The sequence below is a fragment of the Pezoporus flaviventris genome, unplaced genomic scaffold, assembly GCF_033815535.1.
Source record: "Pezoporus flaviventris isolate CSIRO_AGI_PZ_B2104156 unplaced genomic scaffold, CSIRO_AGI_Pfla_v1 ptg000025l, whole genome shotgun sequence".
Classification (NCBI taxonomy): Eukaryota; Metazoa; Chordata; class Aves; order Psittaciformes; family Psittacidae; genus Pezoporus; species Pezoporus flaviventris.
Window position 1 is genome coordinate 34,377,537 of NW_026892573.1, and position 19,751 is coordinate 34,397,287.

Sequence of the window (19,751 nt, forward strand, 5' to 3'; positions counted from 1 at the left end):
ACCAGAGGGTCATAGAGTCAGCGACTGGTTTGCATTGGAAGGGACCTTAAAGCTCCTCCAGCTCCAACCCCTGCCATGGGCAGGGACACCTTCCACTAGAGCAGCTTGCTCCAAGCCCCTATGACCAATCTGATTCTGTATCCCCCAAGCATCTCATATCCCTGGTCCCCTCTGCTGTCCCTTCCTAGAGCAGGAAACCCCATGACACCCCCTCACCTCCCTGGGCATGGCTCTGGGGCTCCTGTTTGGGCTGAAGCCTCCCAAAGCTTCTACCTCCACCGTGTGGCTTAATTGCAGCCCCCATAGTCCCGCTTCATCCCTCGGCTTCTCCCAACCGCGCTCCATCTCCAGAGGAAAAGGGGGGCTCAGGGGACAAAGTGGGGCTTGAAGGCGCTGCATCCTCAGCGGGTCACGTCTGGATCAACCACGGCCATCCCCAGCCCGGCCGCGCGTACCCCGGGCATCTGCTTTTGGGGTGTGAAGGGCTGGAAAGCGCCATTTCCCTCTGGCCGGCACCTGAGGATGCTTCCACCGCCCCTGCCCGCCCCTGCCGGTACCGGACTACAGCTCCCGGCGCTCCGTGCGGGCGGGCAGCGCCGGGCAGCGGGAGCGGAGCGCAGCGCTGCCCGCAACGGGACCCGCCGCGCCGGCTCCTCCCGGTGAGGATCAGGGGCTTGGGGGGGGGGGGGGTCCCGGGTGAGAATAAGGGGGTGAGAGCACCGGGAACGGCGGGGAAGGGGATGGGGGGCACGGGGACGGAGGTACCGGGATGGGGGTACTTGGGGAGTGAGGGTACGGGGGGGTGCCAGCACTGAGGGAGGTGAGTACCAGAGGGATGCAGAAAGGGGGTGCCCCAAAACGTGCGTATAAGGCAGGGGGGTACCAGGGGATGTGGGACAAGAGGATGTGGGTACCGGGGGATGTGGGACAAGAGGATGTGGGACGAGGGGATGTGGGATGAGGGCACTAAATGTGGGTACCGTACCTGCAAATACAGGGGGATGCAGGTGCAAGGGGAATGTGGGTGCTGAGGGATGGGAATCCCAAGGGATGGGGTACCTGGGGGGTGTGAGGAGAGGAGGGTGATGGTGCCAGGGGTGGGGGTACCCAGGGGCCGTAATTTTGGGAGGACAGGGGTACCAGAGGCATATGAGACACAGGTACCAGGGCTGAGGACTCCAGGGGAACGTGTGTATCCAAGGAGCTGGGTGCTGGGTAACACCGGTACAGAGGCACTTGGGGGGGGGGGGGGGGGGATGTCTGAGCCTTGTTGTGCCCCTAGACCAGGAGGGGACCCAGCCAGGCAGTGCTGGATCCATCGTGGGATGCCAAGGTGCCAGCACCAGGGCGCTGGGGTCCCTGGTTGATGGGTGCCATGGCCGGGGAACAGCACCCTGGGGTGCTGGCTCTGCCTGGGGACCCGGGGAGTGGTGACTTCATTCTTGCAGCAGCGGGGCTGTGGTTTGCCATGGAAAGTTACTGGGACCATGGGGAGTTGTTGCCTGTTTCATACATGGCCCGGATTTCCCCCCTTACCTCCACGGGATGATAATCCCTAAATCCCAATGAGATTAATGACAGAGAGAAAGGTGCTGGAGTTCCTCCTCCCCCCTGCACATCTCCCACAGGATGAAATCCCACGTCTGTCTCTAACCCCGATTAACCCATGCACTCGGCTCATCCCCCCCCCCCCCCCCCCCCCCAAATCCCAGGAGCACCGAGGGTGGATCCCCATCCCGCTTCACTCCATGGAGCTGTGGGGAGGGGGAAAGCCGGGAAAGGAGCTGGAGCTGAGCTGGGAGCTGCTGCTCTAACTCCATTACTTCTCCTGTAGCAGCAGGTCCGGAAATCCCTCCCGCAGCCATGGCGCTGGTGAAGAGCGGTTGGCTTTGGCGGCAGAGTGAGTACAACCCTTGAGCATCCCATGTTGGGAGCCCCCCCAGGTAACACCTGGAGAGGTTTGGGCTATGGAATGCCGGGAGGAAGCATGGAAGGGGGGGACAACACCCCCCATCCTGGGTGCTTAATCCACAGCAGCGAGGGAATCACGGCTCAGCCGCTCGTGGGTTTATGTAAGCGCAGAGCGGGGCCGTCTGCCATGAAAACAGACGCTCGGCTCCATGGCCGGGGCTGGATCTGCTCCCGCACACAGTGGGGCAGCACCAGGACATCCTGATGGCTCTTCCTGGCAGCCCTGCCTCAGTTAAAGCCACCTGCTCACGCTGCCCCAGCTCCTCGTGCCAGGGACGGGTGTCCTGCGGGATGCAGCCGCTCTTGGATGGGGTGCTGGGATCCGGCCGCAAAGGAAGGGGATGGTGTTGGGTGTCGGGCCTCACCGGGGTCTTTTCCCTCTATCTCCATCCCTCCAGGCTCCATCCTGCGCCGCTGGAAGAGAAACTGGTTTGTGCTGTACCTGGACGGCAGCTTGGTGTACTACCATGACGAGACGCAGCGCGACATGGACGGACGGATCCACATCAAGTACAGCTGCCGGGACGTGAGGACCGGCCACGAGTGCAGAGGTGAGCAGAGACCCATGTCCCCAGTTCTGTGTTCCCCAAACCCACCCCATGGAGGGGTCTCCATGGAGCTGGAACCTTATAAACGATGCTCTGCTTGTACTTGCACACGTCCAAACAATCCAGGCTGCCCAATTCACCCCTTTCTAACTCCCAGCCAGCACCAGAAAGATGCACATTGCATCTTCTGTTGCTTTTCCATGGGGAATCATGGAATGGGTTGGGTTGGAAGGGATCTCAAAGCTCCTCCAGCTCCAACCCTTGCCACAGGCAGGGACCCCTTCCACCGGAGCAGCTTGCTCCAAGCCCCTGTGTCCAACCTGGCCTTGAACACTGCCAGGGATGGGGCAGCCACAGCTTCTCTGGGCACCTCGGCACCCTCACAAGGAAGAGCTTCATCCTAATGAAGAAGGAGAAGGAAGGAGGGAAGGAAGGGGAACCTCTCCTCCTGGTTTGTGCCTGTTCTAAGCACCATCCCACAGCCCTCCCATCACTGTCTAGCACAAACAAGCAGAACAAAGCAGCAGCTCAGCTCAGCCTCAGCAGCCCACGGCCTGCTCACAAAGCGCCTTTCTTGGGCTGTGAGTGGCAGTGGCAGCTCTGGGATGCAGCACTGGGAGCAGGAGCCCAAAGGGTCCCGCTCTCCAGAGGGTCCCACCGAGCTTTGGGAATGGGGGAAGACAAACAAACCTCATAGTTCTACATCATTTGGGTGCTTGCACACTCAGAGGCAGCACAGCTCAGCCCCCTGGCCTCCCATTTGGGGCAATTATCTGCATTTCCACTTGCTTTCTGCTGTGGGGGTGGAAGTTTCTGCTTGTCAGCTCTGAGCTCCTGTTTGCTTTTAACCTTTGAGATCCCAGCTCGGCTCACAGTCACTCTGAGACTGCCTTGCAAGTGAAGCTGGAGCCTGAATTAAACCCGAGCTATAAGCATGGTGTCCTGCTGGTCCAGAATGGTTCCATCCTTTAGCAGCACACAGGGTGGGAGCTGCTCCCGGGGGTGATTTGGAGCCCGGGAGGTGGATGGGGAGGGACTTGGGTACCTCTCTGTCACTGAGGCTGCATCCTGCCCCTTCCCTTTCCAGACGTGCAGCCCCCCGAGGGGAAGAGCCGCGACTGCCTCCTGATGGTTGTGCAGCGGGACGGCTCCAAGACCACGCTGTGTGCAGAGAGCGAGGACGATGCTGTGTAAGCACTGAAACCCCTTCAGTGGCTTTGTCATCGGAGTCGGAGCCACAGCTTGGTTTGGGCTGCAGGGACATTAAAGTTCATCCAGTTTCAAGGACCCCTTCCACTGGAGCAGCTTGCTCCAAGCCCCTGTGTCCAACCTGGCCTTGAACACTGCCAGGGATGGGGCAGCCACAGCTTCTCTGGGCACCCTGTGCCAGCGCCCCAGCACCCTCACAGGGAAGAGCTTCTGCCTAAGAGCTCAGCTCAGTCTCCCCTCGGGCAGGTTCAAGCCATTCCCCTTGGCCTGGCCCTACAGGCCCTTGTCCCAAGCCCCTCTCCAGCTTTCCTGCAGCCCCTTCAGGCACTGGAGCTGCTCTCAGGTCTCCCCTTCACACAGCAGAGGGTCAGGATCCCCTCCCTGAGCTGCTGCTCACGCTCTGGGGGTGCACCCAGCACACGGGGGGGTTCTGGGCTCAAGCACACACTGAAGCCAGGTCATATCCAGTCTTTCATCCTCTCAATCCAAGCATGGAAAGGGCCCCATCCCAATCCCACCCCAGGGCTGAGTCCACACGAGCCCCTGTTCCTTTGCACATCCACATTCACTTACAGGACAACGGGCACAGACTGGGGGCTGTTGGGTTTCCCACTGAATAACTTAGAGCCACACTGGTTATTGTGAAGCCGTTGGTCTCCTGCAGGGTGGGTTTTCCTCATGGATGAGAAATCTGAGGAGCACTGGGGAGGGGTTTTCATTGGCATTTGGTGATAAACAGTGTGAATGTGATGTCCTAGTGGGCTGCAGGCTGTGCCCAGGAGGGGGAAAGAGCCGCTTTTAGCACCGTTCCCTTCTATTCCTGTCTATAAAGCTTCATTTCTATTCATTTCCATACAAATCAAGGGGTTTTGATAAAAAGAGATAAGAATTTATATATTAAAATACAGGAAATAAAGGCAGAAAACCTTCAGCTGAACTTAGATAGAGGGAGATGTTCAGCTGTGGCCAAGCTGAGCTTAATCAATTGAGCTTGATCCCAGTTGAATGGAAAATCATCCATTTCCCACTTTTCCCCTCAATTTAGGTGTCACATTCCCACTGCCCTTGTTCCAGGGAGAGCATTTAACCCTGTGCCCATCCCCGTGGTGTTGGGTAGCGGGGAGACCTCAGAGCAGCTCCCAGTGTCTGAAGGGGGCTACAAGGATGCTGGTGGGGGGACTCTTCATCAGGGACTGGAGGGATAGGACAAGGGGTGATGGGTTCAGACTGAAACAGGGGAAGTTTAGATTGGATTTAAGGAAGAAGCTCCTGGAAGTGGATGAGCTCTGAGGTCCTTTCCAGCCCAAACCCTGTTCTGATTCTAACCCAGGCCCCTCTGTTCCATTCACAGTGCCTGGAAGATGGCCGTGCTGGAGGCTAAATCCACCCCGGTGAGGCTCCATCCCGCACAGCAGCAGCCCCCATCCCAGCTTGGGCTCCGGGCAGGATGTGGGAGAAGGTCCCAACCGATCCCAGCATCCCCTCCCCGAGCCCCTGTGCCTGTGGGGTGTCCTCAGGGAATCCCGCAGAGCCAGCCAGGAAAAGCAGGCGGCAGCACTGGTGACCTCAGAGCCAGCACTGAGCAGAGGGTGACCCTGTGCAGTGCTCGGGGGTGGTGGGGCAGGGCCAAGGTGACAAATGGGGCGCAACTCAAGGGGACAGGGGCAGGGTTAAGGGGAACGGGGGCAAAGCTACAGGGAGAGCGGGCACAGAGGGGTGTGGGGACACAGAGTGCTGAGGGGACACAGCTGAGGTGACAGGGGAGGGGTAGGAGGATGGGGCAGAGCTACAGGGAATGGGAGCCGAGTTAAGGGAATGGGGGCACAGGCTCATGGGGACACAAGGGGACGGGGGGACACAGCGAAGGGGATGGGGACAGGATTTAAGGTGACAGGGGTAGGGTTAAGGGGAATGTGAGCAGAGTTTAGGTGTTGGGACACAGTTAGGGTGCCAGGGGCAGGGTTAAGGTGGCAGGGGCAGGGTTAAGGTGCCAGAGGCAGGGTTAAGGTACCAGAGGCAGGGTTAATGTGCCAGAGGCAGGGTTAAGGTGGCAGGGGCAGGGTTAAGGTGGCAGGGGCAGGGTTAAGGTACCAGAGGCAGGGTTAATGTGCCAGAGGCAGGGTTAATGTGCCAGGGGCAGGGTTAAGGTGGCAGGGGCAGGGTTAAGGTGCCAGGGGCAGGGTTAAGGTGGCAGGGGCAGGGTTAAGGTGCCAGGGGCAGGGTTAAGGTGCCAGAGGCAGGGTTAAGGTACCAGAGGCAGGGTTAATGTGCCAGAGGCAGGGTTAAGGTGCCAGGGGCAGGGTTAAGGTGCCAGGGGCAGGGTTAAGGTGCCAGAGGCAGGGTTGAGGTGGCAGGGGCAGGGTTAAGGTGCCAGGGGCAGGGCTAAGGGACCAGGGGCAGGGTTAAGGTGCCAGAGGCAGGGTTAAGGTGCCAGGGGCAGGGTTGAGGTGGCAGGGGCAGGGTTGAGGTGGCAGGGGCAGGGTTAAGGTGCCAGGGGCAGGGTTAAGGGACCAGGAGCAGGGTTAAGGTGCCAGGGGCAGGGTTAAGGGACCAGGGGTAGGGTTAAGGGACCAGGGGCAGGGTTAAGGTGCCAGGGGCAGGGTTGAGGTGCCAGGGGCAGGGTTGAGGTGGCAGGGGCAGGGTTAAGGTGGCAGGGGCAGGGTTAAGGTGCCAGGGGCAGGGTTAAGGTGCCAGGGGCAGGGTTGAGGTACCAGGGGCAGGGTTAAGGTGCCAGGGGCACACACAAGTGATTCAGGTGCCTGAGCCATTTCAGATGCTCCAGGGCCCCATTTCAAGACCCCCACCATACACGGAGGGGGGAAACTGAGGCAGTGACAGGGACAGATCCCCCCTCACCGCTCACCCCCGACCCCTGCTCCAGGTTCACGTCTATGACCCCTATGACGATGACTACTACCAGACGGTGCCCCTCGACTCCCACCAGGCCGCCTACATCAGCTCCGGCCACTACGGCCCCCAGCACGGAGGTGGGTGCCCCCGTCCCCATCCCACCACAGCCCCCCATGGACGCTTCATTTGGGGGTGGCCCAGAACGGGGCCTCCCACCCCAGTGGCACCGGATGGGGGGGGGGGGGGGGTCTGGGGGGTGATGGCCCCTCGGCACCCCCCATTCTCCCCCCTACTTTTGCCTTGCAGCTCCGGGGGTGACCCACGTCATCGTGCGCGAGGATCCCTACCGGGTCTCTGGGGACCAGATGGCCCTGGGGCTGCTGGCGGGGGCCGCCACCGGCGCTGCCCTCGGCTCCTTCATGTGGATGCCCTGCTGGTTCTAGCAGCCTCCTCCCGCAGGATGTGACCCCCAGCAGGTCCCTTTGGCACCTCCCCAGCCTGGCTGAACTCAGCCCTGCCTTGGTACCCACCTGAAGCAGCCTGCGCGGAACCCCTGACCTGCTGGGGACAGAGCTCCAGCCCCAGACCCATCCCATATCCCATTCCCGGCCCCAGACCCATCCCATATCCCATTCCCAGCCCCTGACCCATCCCATATCCCATTCCCAGCCCCTGACCCATCCCATTCCCAGCCCCTGACCCATCCCATATCCCATTCCCAGCCCCAACCACATCCCATATCCCGCTTCCAGCCCCAAACCTACCCCATATCCTGCACCCAGCCCCAAACCCATCCTATATCCCATTCCCAGCCCCAGACCCATCCCATATCCCATTCCCAGCCCCTGACCCATCCCATATCCCATTCCCGGCCCCAAACCCATCCCATATCCCATTCCCAGCCCCAAACCCATCCCATTCCCAGCCCCAAAGCCATCCCATATCCATTCCCAGCCCCAAACCCACCCCATATCCCATTCCCAGCCCCTGACCCATCCCATATCCCATTCCTGGCCCCAAACCCATCCCATATCCCATTCCCAGCCCCAACCACATCCCATATCCCATTCCCAGCCCCCCCCCAAACCCTCCCCATATCTCATTCCCGGCCCCAAACCCATCCCATATCCCATTCCCAACCCCAACCACATCCCATATCCCTCTCCCAGCCCCAAACCCATCCCGTATCTCACTTCCAGCCCCAACCCCAACCCACATCCTGCTCCCAGCTCCAGCTTGTGCATTAAACAACCCCCATGTGCTACAGAGACGCCCCAAACCCTACCACAGGACCCCACAGCACCCGATTCCCATTGCCAAGGGCACAGGGTCAGGAGGGCACGGGCTCAATTCCGCATCCCAAACCCCTGCAGGGAGCTGGAAATCCCGGGATTTGGAGCCGGGGGGGAGGTACCTGGGGAAGGGGATGAAGGTTCAGCAGCCCCATGGCACAGCAGGGAGCTGGGGCTGTGCTGGGGAGGGAGTGGGAATTGCCATGAAAGGGGCACCCCCAGGGCTGTTCCAGGTGGGAATTGCAGCTGAATCCTTGGGAATGGGGGTTAAACCCTTGGGAACAGGAGTTGAACCCTTGGGAACAGGAGTTGAACCCTTGGGAATTGGGGTTGAACCCTTGGGAATTAGGGCCAAACCCTTTGGAATGGGAGCTAAACCCTTGGGAATTGGGGTTAAACCCTTGGGAATTGGGGTTAAACCCTTGGGAATGGGAGTTGAACCCTTGGGAATTGGGGTTAAACCCTTGGGAATTGGGGTTAAACCCTTGGGAATGGGAGTTGAACCCTTGGGAATTGGGGTTAAACCCTTGGGAATTGGGGTTAAACCCTTGGGAATGGGAGTTGAACCCTTGGGAATTGGGGTTAAACCCTTGGGAACTGGGGTTGAACCCTTGGGAATGGGAGTTGAACCCTTGGGAATTGGGGTTGAACCCTTGGGAATGGGAGTTAAATCCTTGGGAATGGGGGTTGAACCCTTGGGAATTGGGGTTGAACCCTTGGGAACTGGGGTTGAACCCTTGGGAACTGGGGTTGAACCCTTGGGAATTGGGGTTGAACCCTTGGGAATAGGGGTTAAACCCTTGGGAATTGGGGTTAAACCCTTGGGAATGGGGGTTGAACCCTTGGGAATTGGGGTTAAACCCTTGGGAATTGGGGTTAAACCCTTGGGAATTGGGGTTGAACCCTTGGGAATTGGGGTTGAACCCTTGGGAATTGGGGTTAAACCCTTGGGAATGGGAGTTGAACCCTTGGGAATTGGGGTTGAACCCTTGGGAATTGGGGTTAAACCCTTGGGAATGGGGGTTGAACCCTTGGGAACTGGGGTTGAATCCTTGGGAAATAGGGCTAAACCCTTGGGAATGGGAGTTAAACCCCTGGGAATTGGGGTTGAACCCTTGGGAGCCGGGGTTGAACCCTTGGGAATGGGAGTTAAATCCTTGGGAATTAGGGTTGAACCTTTGGGAATGGGAGTTGAACCCCTGGGAACTGGGGCCAAACCCTTGGGAATTGGGGTTGAACCCTTGGGAATTGGGGTTGAACCCTTAGGAATTGGGACTATACCCCTGGGAATTAGGGCTAAACCTCTGGGAATTGGAGCTAAACCATTTGGAACTGGGACCAAACCCCTGGGAATTGGGGCTAAACCCTTGGGAACTGGAGCTAAGCCTATGGGGATGGGGGGTAAACCCTTAGGAATAGGGCTGGGAAGAGCCCATGGAATATGGGAGCTTCCCAAGCAGTCGCTGCAGGAGGGACAGGCAGCATCCTCTGTTCCATCCTGGTGTTTGGGAAGGGAAGGAATCCCTGGGGACAAGAGCAGTTTCCCTGAGAGCCTTCCCGGCAGCCAAGCCGGGATCAGGGATTTGGGATTGAGGGGGACACAGAGTCCCTCTGCGTGGCCTGAGGGGACAGGGATGTGCATTGGGAATCAATCAGTGCATTGGGAATCAGCGGATGGAGGGGGCAGAGGTGCCGCTGCCATCAGCACCTCAGAGGCAGGATTTTATCCCTCGATTCCAAACATCGGGAATTCCAATGAAACCCCAGGGCTGCATTGGAAACCCCAACGGTGACGGCAGCGCCCGGCCCGCTCTCCCTCCCCATCACAGCCCGGATGGGCTCATCCCAGCGCCTGGCGTGGGATCGGGGTATCCCAAACTCCATCCTCATCCTCATCCCCCCCCCTCCCGGCTGCAGCCCCGCTCCCCACAGCCCGGTTTGGAAAGGGAAAACCTGGAAAACCAAAGCTCTGCACATCAATAAAGGCAGCGGAAAAGGAGCCCTGGTCGGTGGGTGAAGGAGGACGGGAGGGGAGGCGCTTCCCAAGGGATCGCTGGGCTTGGTCCTGCTCCCCATTGGAGCTGTGAGGGCGTCCCCAGCTCCCCATCGCCTTCTCCTCCCTCGCTGTCCATGGGGAGCAGCTCCAGGGCAGGGATGAGCTCCTGGAAGCCTCAAAAGGGCCCTGATGGGATGGAGCAGGGACAAACCCCGGGTGCTGGAGAACCGGGATCCTGCACTGGCAGAGCGGCTCCTTCCCTTCCCATCCCACATCCAGACCCTGTGGATGAGCCGGCTCCGTTCGGGAAGGATGGCTCAAGAGCAGCCCCATCGCCTCCCCACTTCCCATCAGCTCCACCTGGACGTGTCCCTCAGGACCAGAGGACTCCTTGCAGGATGGTCCCAGCCCTGGTCCCAGTGGAGCAACAGCCGTTCCCTGTGTGTGGCTGGGGACGTGTGAGGGCATTGGGGTGGAGGGAGGGATGGAGGGAGGGATGGAGGGATGAAGGAAGGGATGGAGGAAGGGATGGAGGGAGGGATGAAGGGAGGAATGAAGGGAGGGATGGAGGGATGGATGGGAGGGATGGATGGGAGGGATGGATGGGAGGGATGAAGGGAGGGATGGAGGGAGGAAGGGATGGAGGAAGGGATGGATGGGAGGGATGGAGGGAGGGATGAAGGGAGGGATGGATGGGAGGGATGGATGGGAGGGATGGATGGGAGGGATGGATGGGAGGGGTGGAGGGAGGAAGGGATGGAGGGAGGGAGGAAGGGATGGAGGGAGGGAGGAAGGGAGGGATGGATGGATGGAGGGAGGGATGGAGGGATGGATGGGAGGGATGGATGGGAGGGATGGATGGGAGGGATGGATGGGAGGGGTGGATGGGAGGGGTGGAGGGAGGAAGGGATGGAGGGATGGAGGAAGGGATGGATGGGAGGGATGGATGGAGGGAGGATGAAGGGAGGGATGGATGGGAGGGATGGATGGGAAGGATGGAGGAGGAAGGGATGGAGGGAGGAAGGGATGGAGGGAGGGATGGAGGGTTGGGATTTATCCAAGGTTTTCCATACGGTTTCCTACAGCCTCATCCTAGAGACACGGATGTGTCATGGCCTTGACGAGTGGTCCATGGTCGGGGGGGGGGGGGGGGAATTGGCCAATCAGCAGCTCCCTGACTGGGACCTGGCACTGCTGGGGTGCCCCAGGGCCCGACCCTGTTCAAGGTCTTCCATGAGTGAGCTGGGTGATGGGATCAAGCATTCCCTGATGGAGTTCACCAATGGCACCAAACCAAGAGGGGACGTGCTCAGGACACAGGGGCTTGGAGCAAGCTGCTCCGGTGGAAGGTCTTTGGAACTGGAGGAGCTTTAAGCTCCCTTCATCCCAACCCATTCCACGATTCTATGGGCTGTGAAAAGCTGGAGTTTTCCCTGGACAAGCCCATCTCCGGCACCCGGCCAGGAGCCACCAGCAGCGTTCCCCACGCGCGGTGCCAGTCCCAAGGGGGAGATGGAAACACCTGGAATCGTTTACCTGGATGCTGTGCTGCTCCCATGCCACGTCCAGCCGCTGGCCCGCAGGAGCCCCATTCCCCCCCTGCTCCCCATCCCTGCGGTACCTGCACATCCCAGGGCTGATCCCGCTTCTCTCCCACCGGTCTCTTGAGGACCCAGGGCCTCCAAGTGATGGGGGTAAGGGCAGGAGGAGGGCCTGTCCCACGCTGTCCTCGCTGTGGGTGGCAGCCAGACCCTGCCTTCACTGTGATGAAGCCAAATGAAGCAGCGATAACACATTCAAACCAACCCGGGGGGCACAGAAACCAGCACCCCCCAAAGCACCCGGCTCGGGTTCTGCCCCACTCAAGGCTTCACCCAATGGAGAAGGCTTCCCGGCAGCTCCCGGTGCCGATGGGAACGATGCTGAGCAGGAGCGGAGCAATGGGATGAGCCAGGAGACAGCAACGAGGGTGGAGCTGCTCCATTCCCACCTCAACAGAGACCCGACAGGACCCTCCTCTCCCAGCGCTGGAGGCCCAAATCCCAGGACAATTCCAACCCAAGGAATAACGCGGTGGGATCTGCCTTAAGGAGAGGGCCCAAGCGGTTACGGCCGAACAGCCCCACAAACAGCCCTAGGGCACCAACCCTCGTGTGTCAGAGCGAAGGAAGCAGCTGGAGCGGCCGGAATCCCGCTCCGATCAAAGCCCGCTCGCCTGGAAGTGAAGCATCACAGGCCATGGAGCGCCAGAAAAGTCGGGATCAAGCCTTGACCTTCCTCCCATCCCCTCTTCCCGAGGCCGGGTGAACATGGAAAAGGTCAGCGCTGGGAGCATCCATCCACAGCACCTCCTGCCTCCTGCACCCCGGCTCTGACAGAGGGGATGGAGAGGGATTTGAGGCTTTAATTCGCATTAACCTTGAACTAAGTTGGGAACGGGGTGGAAAGGCTGGAAAATCCACCGGGAAATCGCATCCCTCCTCACCCAGCTGCTGCCGTCAGCCCTGCCCCTGCTCCTCACGGAATCCTGCAATGGTTTGGGTGGGAAGGGACCTCAAGACCATCCAGTTCCAACCTCATCCTGCAGGGAGCAGCTCTCGTCCCTGTTTCAGCTCCCGACGCACCCGAGCATCCTCGGAGCCGTTGTCACAAGAGGATCCCAAACACCTTCCGAAAGCCACGCTCGACCTTGGCACCCGCTCCGGGATGGGAAAAGGGGTGGAAAGGAGGGGAACAGAACAGATCCCCTCAGGGATCGGTGCAAAGCCAGACCCAGGCACTGCCAGGAGGAGGAGGAGCAGCACCACGGATGGAAGAGGCTATTCCCAACCAGCGCAGGCAGCACAGGGACACAATCCCTGCTCATCCGGGCTGGCACATGCCCAGCATGGGGAAGGAGCTGCTGCAGCACCCTGAGCCCTCTCACTGGGTGTCTGCTGGGTGCTGGAGGCAGGATGGATGCTGTGCAGCGAGAGGATGGTGCTGGGGCTGCAGCAGCGCTGCGGATGCTGCTCCAGGAGGATGCTGCGGATGCTGCTCCAGGAGGATGCTGCGGATGCTGCTCCAGGAGGATGCTGCGGGTGCTGCTCCAGGAGGATGCTGCGGGTGCTGCTCCAGGAGGATGCTGCGGCTGCTGCTCCAGGAGGATGCTGCGGCTGCTGCTCCAGGAGGATGCTGCGGCTGCTGCTCCAGGAGGATGCTGCGGCTGCTGCTCCAGGAGGATGCTGCGGATGCTGCTCCAGGAGGATGCTGCGGATGCTGCTCCAGGAGGATGCTGCGGATGCTGCTCCAGGAGGATGCTGCGGATGCTGCTCCAGGAGGATGCTGCGGCTCCTCCAGCCCTGCAGGATCCAGGATTGATCCTCCCAGTGGGGCAAGCCCCAGCATGAGGCAGGCTCTAATCCTGATGCTCCCTGTCTGGCTTCGGAGCTCAGTGCAAACCAGGAAGGTTGGGAGCAGAGCTGGACCCACGGGCACCCTCCTGATGGGTGTCCTCTGCCTGAGCCTTGCTCAGCACCGTCCCCATGGCTCAATCCAACCCCTTTTACAGGTGGGATATTGGGATTCCTGTCTGTGAGGGGACAGCACTGAGGTAATTCCACAGCAATGGGGAGCAGGGAGGAGGAACCAAGACCATCGCATCCCAGTGCTGCCCAGGGACACGAAGCCAGGTTGGACACAGGGGCTTGGAGCAAGCTGCTCTCGTGGAAGGGGTCCCTGCCCGTGGCAGGGGTTGGAGCTGGAGGAGCTTTAAGGTCCCTTCAACCCAAACCAGTCTGGGATTCCATGATTCCAACAGATCCATCCACAGCCAGAGGTGCAGGTGGTGTTTGCAGTGCTCCCACCTCCCAAGCATGAGTAATGGAAGGTCCCTGGGGCGATACAACTCTTCTCCAGCGACCTCTCACCATCCAACTGCTCCCGTGCCACCAGCTCCAGCACATCTCCACAGCTGCACGAGGATGCTCCAAGTTCCTCGCCTGTCATTTTTCCCAGCCAATTTACTGGATCCTGGAATCAACCAGGTTGGAAAAGCCCTTCAAGCTCACGCAGTCCAACCGTTCCCAGCACTGCCAAGGCCACCACTGCCCCATGGCACTGAGGCCTCGTCTCCACGCTGTGTGAACACTTGCAGGGCCGGTGACTGCAGCCCTGCCCTGGGCAGCCTGTTCCAATGCCTGAGCACCCTCTGGGGCAGGAATTGTTCCTCAGCTCCATCTAAACCTGCCCTGGTGCAGCTTGAGGCCGGTTCCTCTTGTCCCATCCCTTGTTCCTTGGGAGCAGAGCCCAGCCCCTCCTGGCTCCATCCTCCTCTCAGGCACCTGTAGGCAGCCATCAGGTCCCCCCTGAGCCTCCTCTTCTCCATGGCCTTGATGGTCCTTGCAAGAGGAGAGCTTCAACAAGTGAGAGACGTTCAGGTGCTGCTGTCACCGAACCAGAACCAGTTCATTCCCTAAGGAAACACTGGGTCAGTCCACCAGAGTCCCTGTTCCTGGCACTCACCTCCCTGTCCCTGCCATCTCCACCGCGATGGAGGCTTAAGGAGGATGCTCCTCAAGGCACATGGGGCTGGTCCAGAAGCCAAGGCAGTGGTGAGGCTGGACTGCAGGAGCGAGCTCTCCATCCTCATCCTCGTCCTCGCCACCGCTCAGCAGGCGCTGGAAGCAACGGCAGCGACGCTGCGTGGAACTGCTGGAACAAGCACACGACCCCATCAAATCCCCCCCTTTGTCCCCAAAGCCACCTCCTGCAGCGCTCCGACCCCCAGAGCAGAGCAAGCAGCAGGAAGCTGATGCCCTGGCCCCCACCAGGCTTGGATGGACTTAAGAGAGGTTTCCAATGAGACAGGGGCCTCTTTAGCTCAAGCGCTAAGGAGCTCGGGTGGTGCCATGGTTTCAGCCACCAAACAGAGCCGAGGTACCAGGGGCACCCCACCGTGGGCAGAAGGAACCTGGTTTCCCCCCTTACACGATGTCTTCAACGACTTGTTACCAAGACACAGGGGGAGGCACGGCATAGCTGCGCCGTGGGACCGCACCAGGAGCCAGGCAGCGCGGGGAGGAGAAGGGCAGCAGAGCAGAGACCTTCCCCGTTCACAAAGGCAGCAGTGAGAAGAGTCTGGCGCCGTGGGTCGACCACGTCCACGGAGCCAAACTCCAGCCCTAAGCCCCGATAACCCAAGGAATGATGGTGTGAAAGGAAACCAACCGGGCCGAGCTGCTCCTGTGCCTGCCTTGGAAGTGGTTTTCCCCTCTGGAAGAGGCACTGGGAGAGGATGGGGGCCTGCTGTCGTGTTCAACACTGTCAGCAAGCACGGTGCTGGACGTACCTGCGGGTACCAACGGCGGCTCCTCCTTGCTCCCGGGCTGAACACGGGCTCACGGAATCAAGAGGCCTTTGGATTTAGAGCAAGATGGGACAGGCCCATTGGGCAAACCTGCTCCTGGCCACGCGGGCAGCAGCGTCCTCAAGCAGCTCCGTGAGCTTAGCACGGCCCTGGGACGCCCTAAGCCAGCTCCTTTGCAAAGCCAGCGCTTAAAGCTTGCAAGGATGGCAGACGGAAGGGTCTGGCTGGATCAGACCCAAACCCAAGGATGCACTCGTGGGGAATGAGGACCAAACAAGGGATGCTGCGGGGAGAACCAAAGGAAAAATAACCGGGTTTCCTTCCACACACCCCCCCCCCACCCCGGGGGTTTCTCTTGGCAAAGAAAGACTGCTCCTGGGTCACAGATCATCGATGTTTATTTCAAGACATGCCACGTCAAAAAGAAAACCTCGCCTTTAATATTGCATTAGAAAAGCACTTTTACATCTCAATTCTGCCTTTTGCTCTAAGGTATTGGTGTGCAGAGCTGCCAGAAACCCAGCGCAGGGCACGAGCCCGACATTCCCGTCGGGAATGAAGACTTCCACGTCTCCCACCCCGTGTCCCGGTGAAGGTGGTGGTGAGGACGATTCCCTTCTCTCTTTCCCCGCTTGCTTATCTTTAAGCTGCTCAAAAGGGGTAGAAGAGAACAAAGAAGGAGCCTGAATATTCACTGGCGCCGCAGGCTCGCCGATTCCTTTCCTGCACTCGTAACTCAAGAGTGGCCCCAGCAAACAAAGGTATTTACAGTTGTGGGGTTAGTAACTTACACAGCAACTTCACAATGACTAGGGAAGGTTACAAGGGTGCACTTCTAGTGTGGGTCGGACTCCGTGCTTCCGGGGTAGCTACGTCTCGCAAACATCAGCAAAGCTCGAAAACGGGTGCCTCGGCGCAACGAGACGGGGGGAAAAGAAGAGTATAAAACGAAGCGAAGAAATAAATATCCATGGGATAAAAACCAAAAGGGTCGTTTGGAAGCCTAAGGGAACGGAAGATGATCGTGGGAAGCATCGAACCAAACTACACAGCTCTAACGAACCGAACTAAAGCAAACGCGGAAGACCCAATGTAAAAATAGAGCTAAAAAATTCAAGGCATAGATCTGGATAATGAGAAGTCGGTTTCCATCCTATTCAACTCCTTTCCCTTCCATCTAAGAGCTCTCCACTAGACAGCTGTAGAAATGCCCCTTCCCCTGCTGACCTATCATAATCCTATGGGAAAGGGGTGCAGTAATGCCCCCCTCTGCCTGCCCTCTGTCCCGCCCGGGGACCGGTGTGTCCCCGCAGCCTCCCCGCTGCGTGATCCGCCTGCTCCTTCCTGCTAAATGGAAAAGGTTTCACCCCTCCCGGCAGTGCCAGGCCTCAAGTCACTTCCAATTTCCCCTAAACCGATAAGGAACAAAGAACCCCAACGCCTTCTCCTGCAGCCTGAACCGCTCCGCTCCCATCCCTCGGGCAGCACTAAGCCAGCGGCGTCCTCCGCCAAAAGGAACCCCAAACTGCTCTTTAAACTCATCCTGCACTCCAAATACAACTCCCCTCTTTCCTGCAAGTGTTTTGCTAATGCACATCCACCTTTTCCTTCCCCCCACCCACCCCCAGGACCTCCAGAAGCCAGTGAGCCCGTACCCAAAGACGCTCTGTGTGTGCTCCAGATGCTCTCTTGGAGCTGCGGTCCCGTTGCCTCTTGCGAGAGCTCAAAAATCCTTTGGTGGTGTTGAAACCCCCCTTTAAGGTTGGCTCCCGATTGGGAGGGGGTTTGAAAACCAGGCAATCTCTGCTTAAAAGATTTAAGAGCTTGGGTTTAATGCTTTTATTCTTATTATAAGGGTAAGGATTTAACCCTCCTCTTGCATTCCTGACTGCTCGCTAAGTCATTGCCAGGTTATCAAAGAGAAACCAGACGGGTCTGAGATACCCACACGCTCTTCTGCACGTACATCTCCTCTAAGTCCAACGCCAAACTTCCTCAGTTGCCATCATTTCAAAGTGCAATATCATAACATATTAAAAAAAGGAACAAATATTAAGAAATTGTACCTATTTTTTGTGGGTTTTTCCTTTTTAAAGTTATAACTAGAATATGCTGGAATATTTTGGCTTTTTTTTTTTTGTTTTTTTCTTATAAATAATGAAGACACTGACATTTTCCTCTGTGTGTGTGTGTGCTTGTGAAGCTAATAGATCATCTCCACGAGACAGCCAGCGACGATGAACTGCAATACGTTATTACTGAAAGGGGAAGGTTCAAGCCAATATTCACACTGCAGTCAATGAAGAGTAAAGGGAGGGAAAGCAGTGATGTTCTGGAGCAAGGAAGAAGCCACGTGGTATTAGCAGGAGCAGCCTCCTTCACTGACAGGCTGCTCTTGAGGCTTTTCCAGTTTGATGTCAATCACTGGAGGAAGTAAGTTAAGGAAAAGAGATTCCCAACGATTTCCTGACCAAGCTCAGGCGAAGCAGGAGGTGAATGGGAATGTTCAGTTTGTATTTCCCACTGAAACCAGTCACAGGGTGGTTTGGGTTGAAGGGACCTTAAAGCTCCTCCAGCTCCAACCCCTGCCACGGGCAGGGACCCCTTCCACTGGAGCAGCTTGCTCCAAGCCCCTGTGTCCAACCTGGCCTTGAACACTGCCAGGGATGGGGCAGCCATCACCTCCTTGTGAAAACACTTTGCAAGCATTCACATACCCACACAGGGTTTTAAGAGGCTCTTAAAAAGATCAGCTTCAAGCTGAAGTAAAGTACAGGTGGCTCAGAAGCCCCTTTTGCCTTGACGTGTTCTTAAGTAAGAAGCAGAAACAATGTCAGACCCCAAATGCGGAGGGGAGACCCAGAGAGGGGCTTGGGACAAGGGCCTGTAGGGCCAGGCCAAGGGGAATGGCTTGAACCTGCCCGAGGGGAGACTGAGCTGAGCTCTTAGGCAGAAGCTCTTCCCTGGGAGGGTGCTGAGGCGCTGGCACAGGGTGCCCAGAGAAGCTGTGGCTGCCCCATCCCTGGCAGTGTTCAAGGCCAGGTTGGACACAGGGGCTTGGAGCAAGCTGCTCTATGGAAGGGGTCCCTGCCCATTGCAGGGGTTGGAGCTGGAGGAGCTTTGAGGTCCCTTCCAACCCAAACCAGTCTGGGATTCTGTGTCTCTAACCAGAGTCTGCTCTTCCCCAGTGACCACCAGCGATCTCCTCTTGTCCCATACCAGTGCCTAATGACCATTTTCAGAGGGAACCAGTAACAGCTCGGGAGCCCCCAGCTTCACATCAATGCTCCATTCAGCCTGCCAGCACAGCCAGCAGCACCCACGGCTGGAAGGCACCCCTGGAGGGATCCACCTGAGCAATGAAGCCCCAGACACAGCAGGAGCCCAGAGGAACCCAGGGGAGGACAAACTCCTGCTCCTCTCTGCTTCACATCCAACTGCCAAGCGCATCCCTCTCACTCCACATCCACACTCAGCTTTAATGCAGGCTGCTGATAAGCTACTCCCTTTGGCACTCGAATTCCCAGTGGATGCCCTACGGTTCCAACACTTCCATAGCCTTTCACAGGAGGAGCTTGGAACTCTAATCCCCAAATCTGACTCATGGGTTTAGCACAAGTCTCAAGCCTTTCTCTTATCAGTTAACACAGAGGCAAAAGTATCATGCAGCTGATACTTCCAAATTATGTCTTTAGGGATTTGAAGGTGCTTCTATGGAAGTTAGGAGGGAATAAACACAAAAAGGGAAACAAAAGACCAATAATTCATCTTGAATAGTTGGTCCATTTGCCTGATCTAAACCTCAATCTATTATTTAAGTCAAGAGATGCTCAAAATGAGCCACACCAGCTTCATCAGTGTGCACGAGCAGTTCAAGATCCTTGAACCCTCAGTGTTGTGCAAAGAAGCCTATGGAAAATCCCCCCCCCCATTAATCCTGCACAGCTACCTGGGAGACAATCCTATTAAATTCCTGCTATCTGCAGTCTGCAGGGAGTCAAACACAAAGTGCCCTTGTTGCAGTCCCATTTAGAGACCGGTGATCAAAGGCCCTGATATGGAAACTGCATGGTCCAGTGCTGGTGCATTCTGACACCATCCTCATTAATAAAGATTGCTGTTCATTAACCTTTTGGTGACCTGCATAAGGAAACCTTTTGGCTCAATCAAGTCCATAATGCACAAAGCTTGGGCTTTAGTTGCAATCCACAGCTTCCCAAATGCTCCTTGCCTCTGTGGGGTCAGACGCTCTACAGGAGATGTAGCTCTAGCACCAGGCTCGTCCTCCTCCTACAGCTCCTGCTGCAGCCTTTCTCCAAAGCATCACATCTCCTCCCTTTCCCAGCTGGCAGCTACATGATCCCTGCTGCAAATAAACTGACAGCCCTGAAGAAGTTCAGTGACTCAAAAAAGCTCACCCAGCTCTAGCACAGAATCCCACACTGGTTTGGGTTGAAGGGACCTTAAAGCTCATCCAGTTCCAATCCCTGCCACAGGCAGTGACACCTTCCACCAGAGCAGGTCTAGGAGGCTTGGAG

The 19,751-nt window shown here is 58.0% G+C and overlaps 2 protein-coding genes across 5 annotated transcripts in view; one reads left to right on the forward strand and one right to left on the reverse strand.

Moving 5' to 3' along the window:
• The first annotated feature begins 569 nt into the window (after window positions 1–569).
• On the forward strand, window positions 570–7,237 carry PLEKHB1 (pleckstrin homology domain containing B1). 3 transcript variants are annotated; one of them, XM_061458158.1, is made up of 7 exons: window positions 570–659; window positions 1,835–1,900; window positions 2,370–2,522; window positions 3,607–3,709; window positions 5,080–5,119; window positions 6,610–6,715; window positions 6,885–7,237. In XM_061458158.1, exons 2-7 carry the CDS (start codon window positions 1,864–1,866, stop codon window positions 7,019–7,021), a joined length of 576 nt encoding a protein of 191 aa, XP_061314142.1. In that variant the 5' UTR covers window positions 570–659; window positions 1,835–1,863; the 3' UTR covers window positions 7,022–7,237. The 3 variants fall into 3 exon arrangements, with proteins under 3 accessions (XP_061314142.1, XP_061314144.1, XP_061314145.1); XM_061458160.1 differs by having other exon boundaries at window positions 586–659; window positions 1,838–1,900; XM_061458161.1 differs by lacking the exon at window positions 570–659 and adding an exon at window positions 690–696 and having other exon boundaries at window positions 1,838–1,900.
• A 9,783-nt stretch (window positions 7,238–17,020) lies between these two features.
• Window positions 17,021–19,751, reverse strand: part of RAB6A (RAB6A, member RAS oncogene family) — a 54,838-nt gene continuing 52,107 nt past the window's right edge. For both annotated transcript variants that reach the window (XM_061458157.1, XM_061458156.1), the window contains exon 8: window positions 17,021–17,637. In XM_061458157.1, coding sequence (XP_061314141.1) covers window positions 17,573–17,637 — 65 coding nt within the window. In that variant the 3' untranslated portion in view covers window positions 17,021–17,572. The remainder of the gene's footprint in view (window positions 17,638–19,751) is intronic.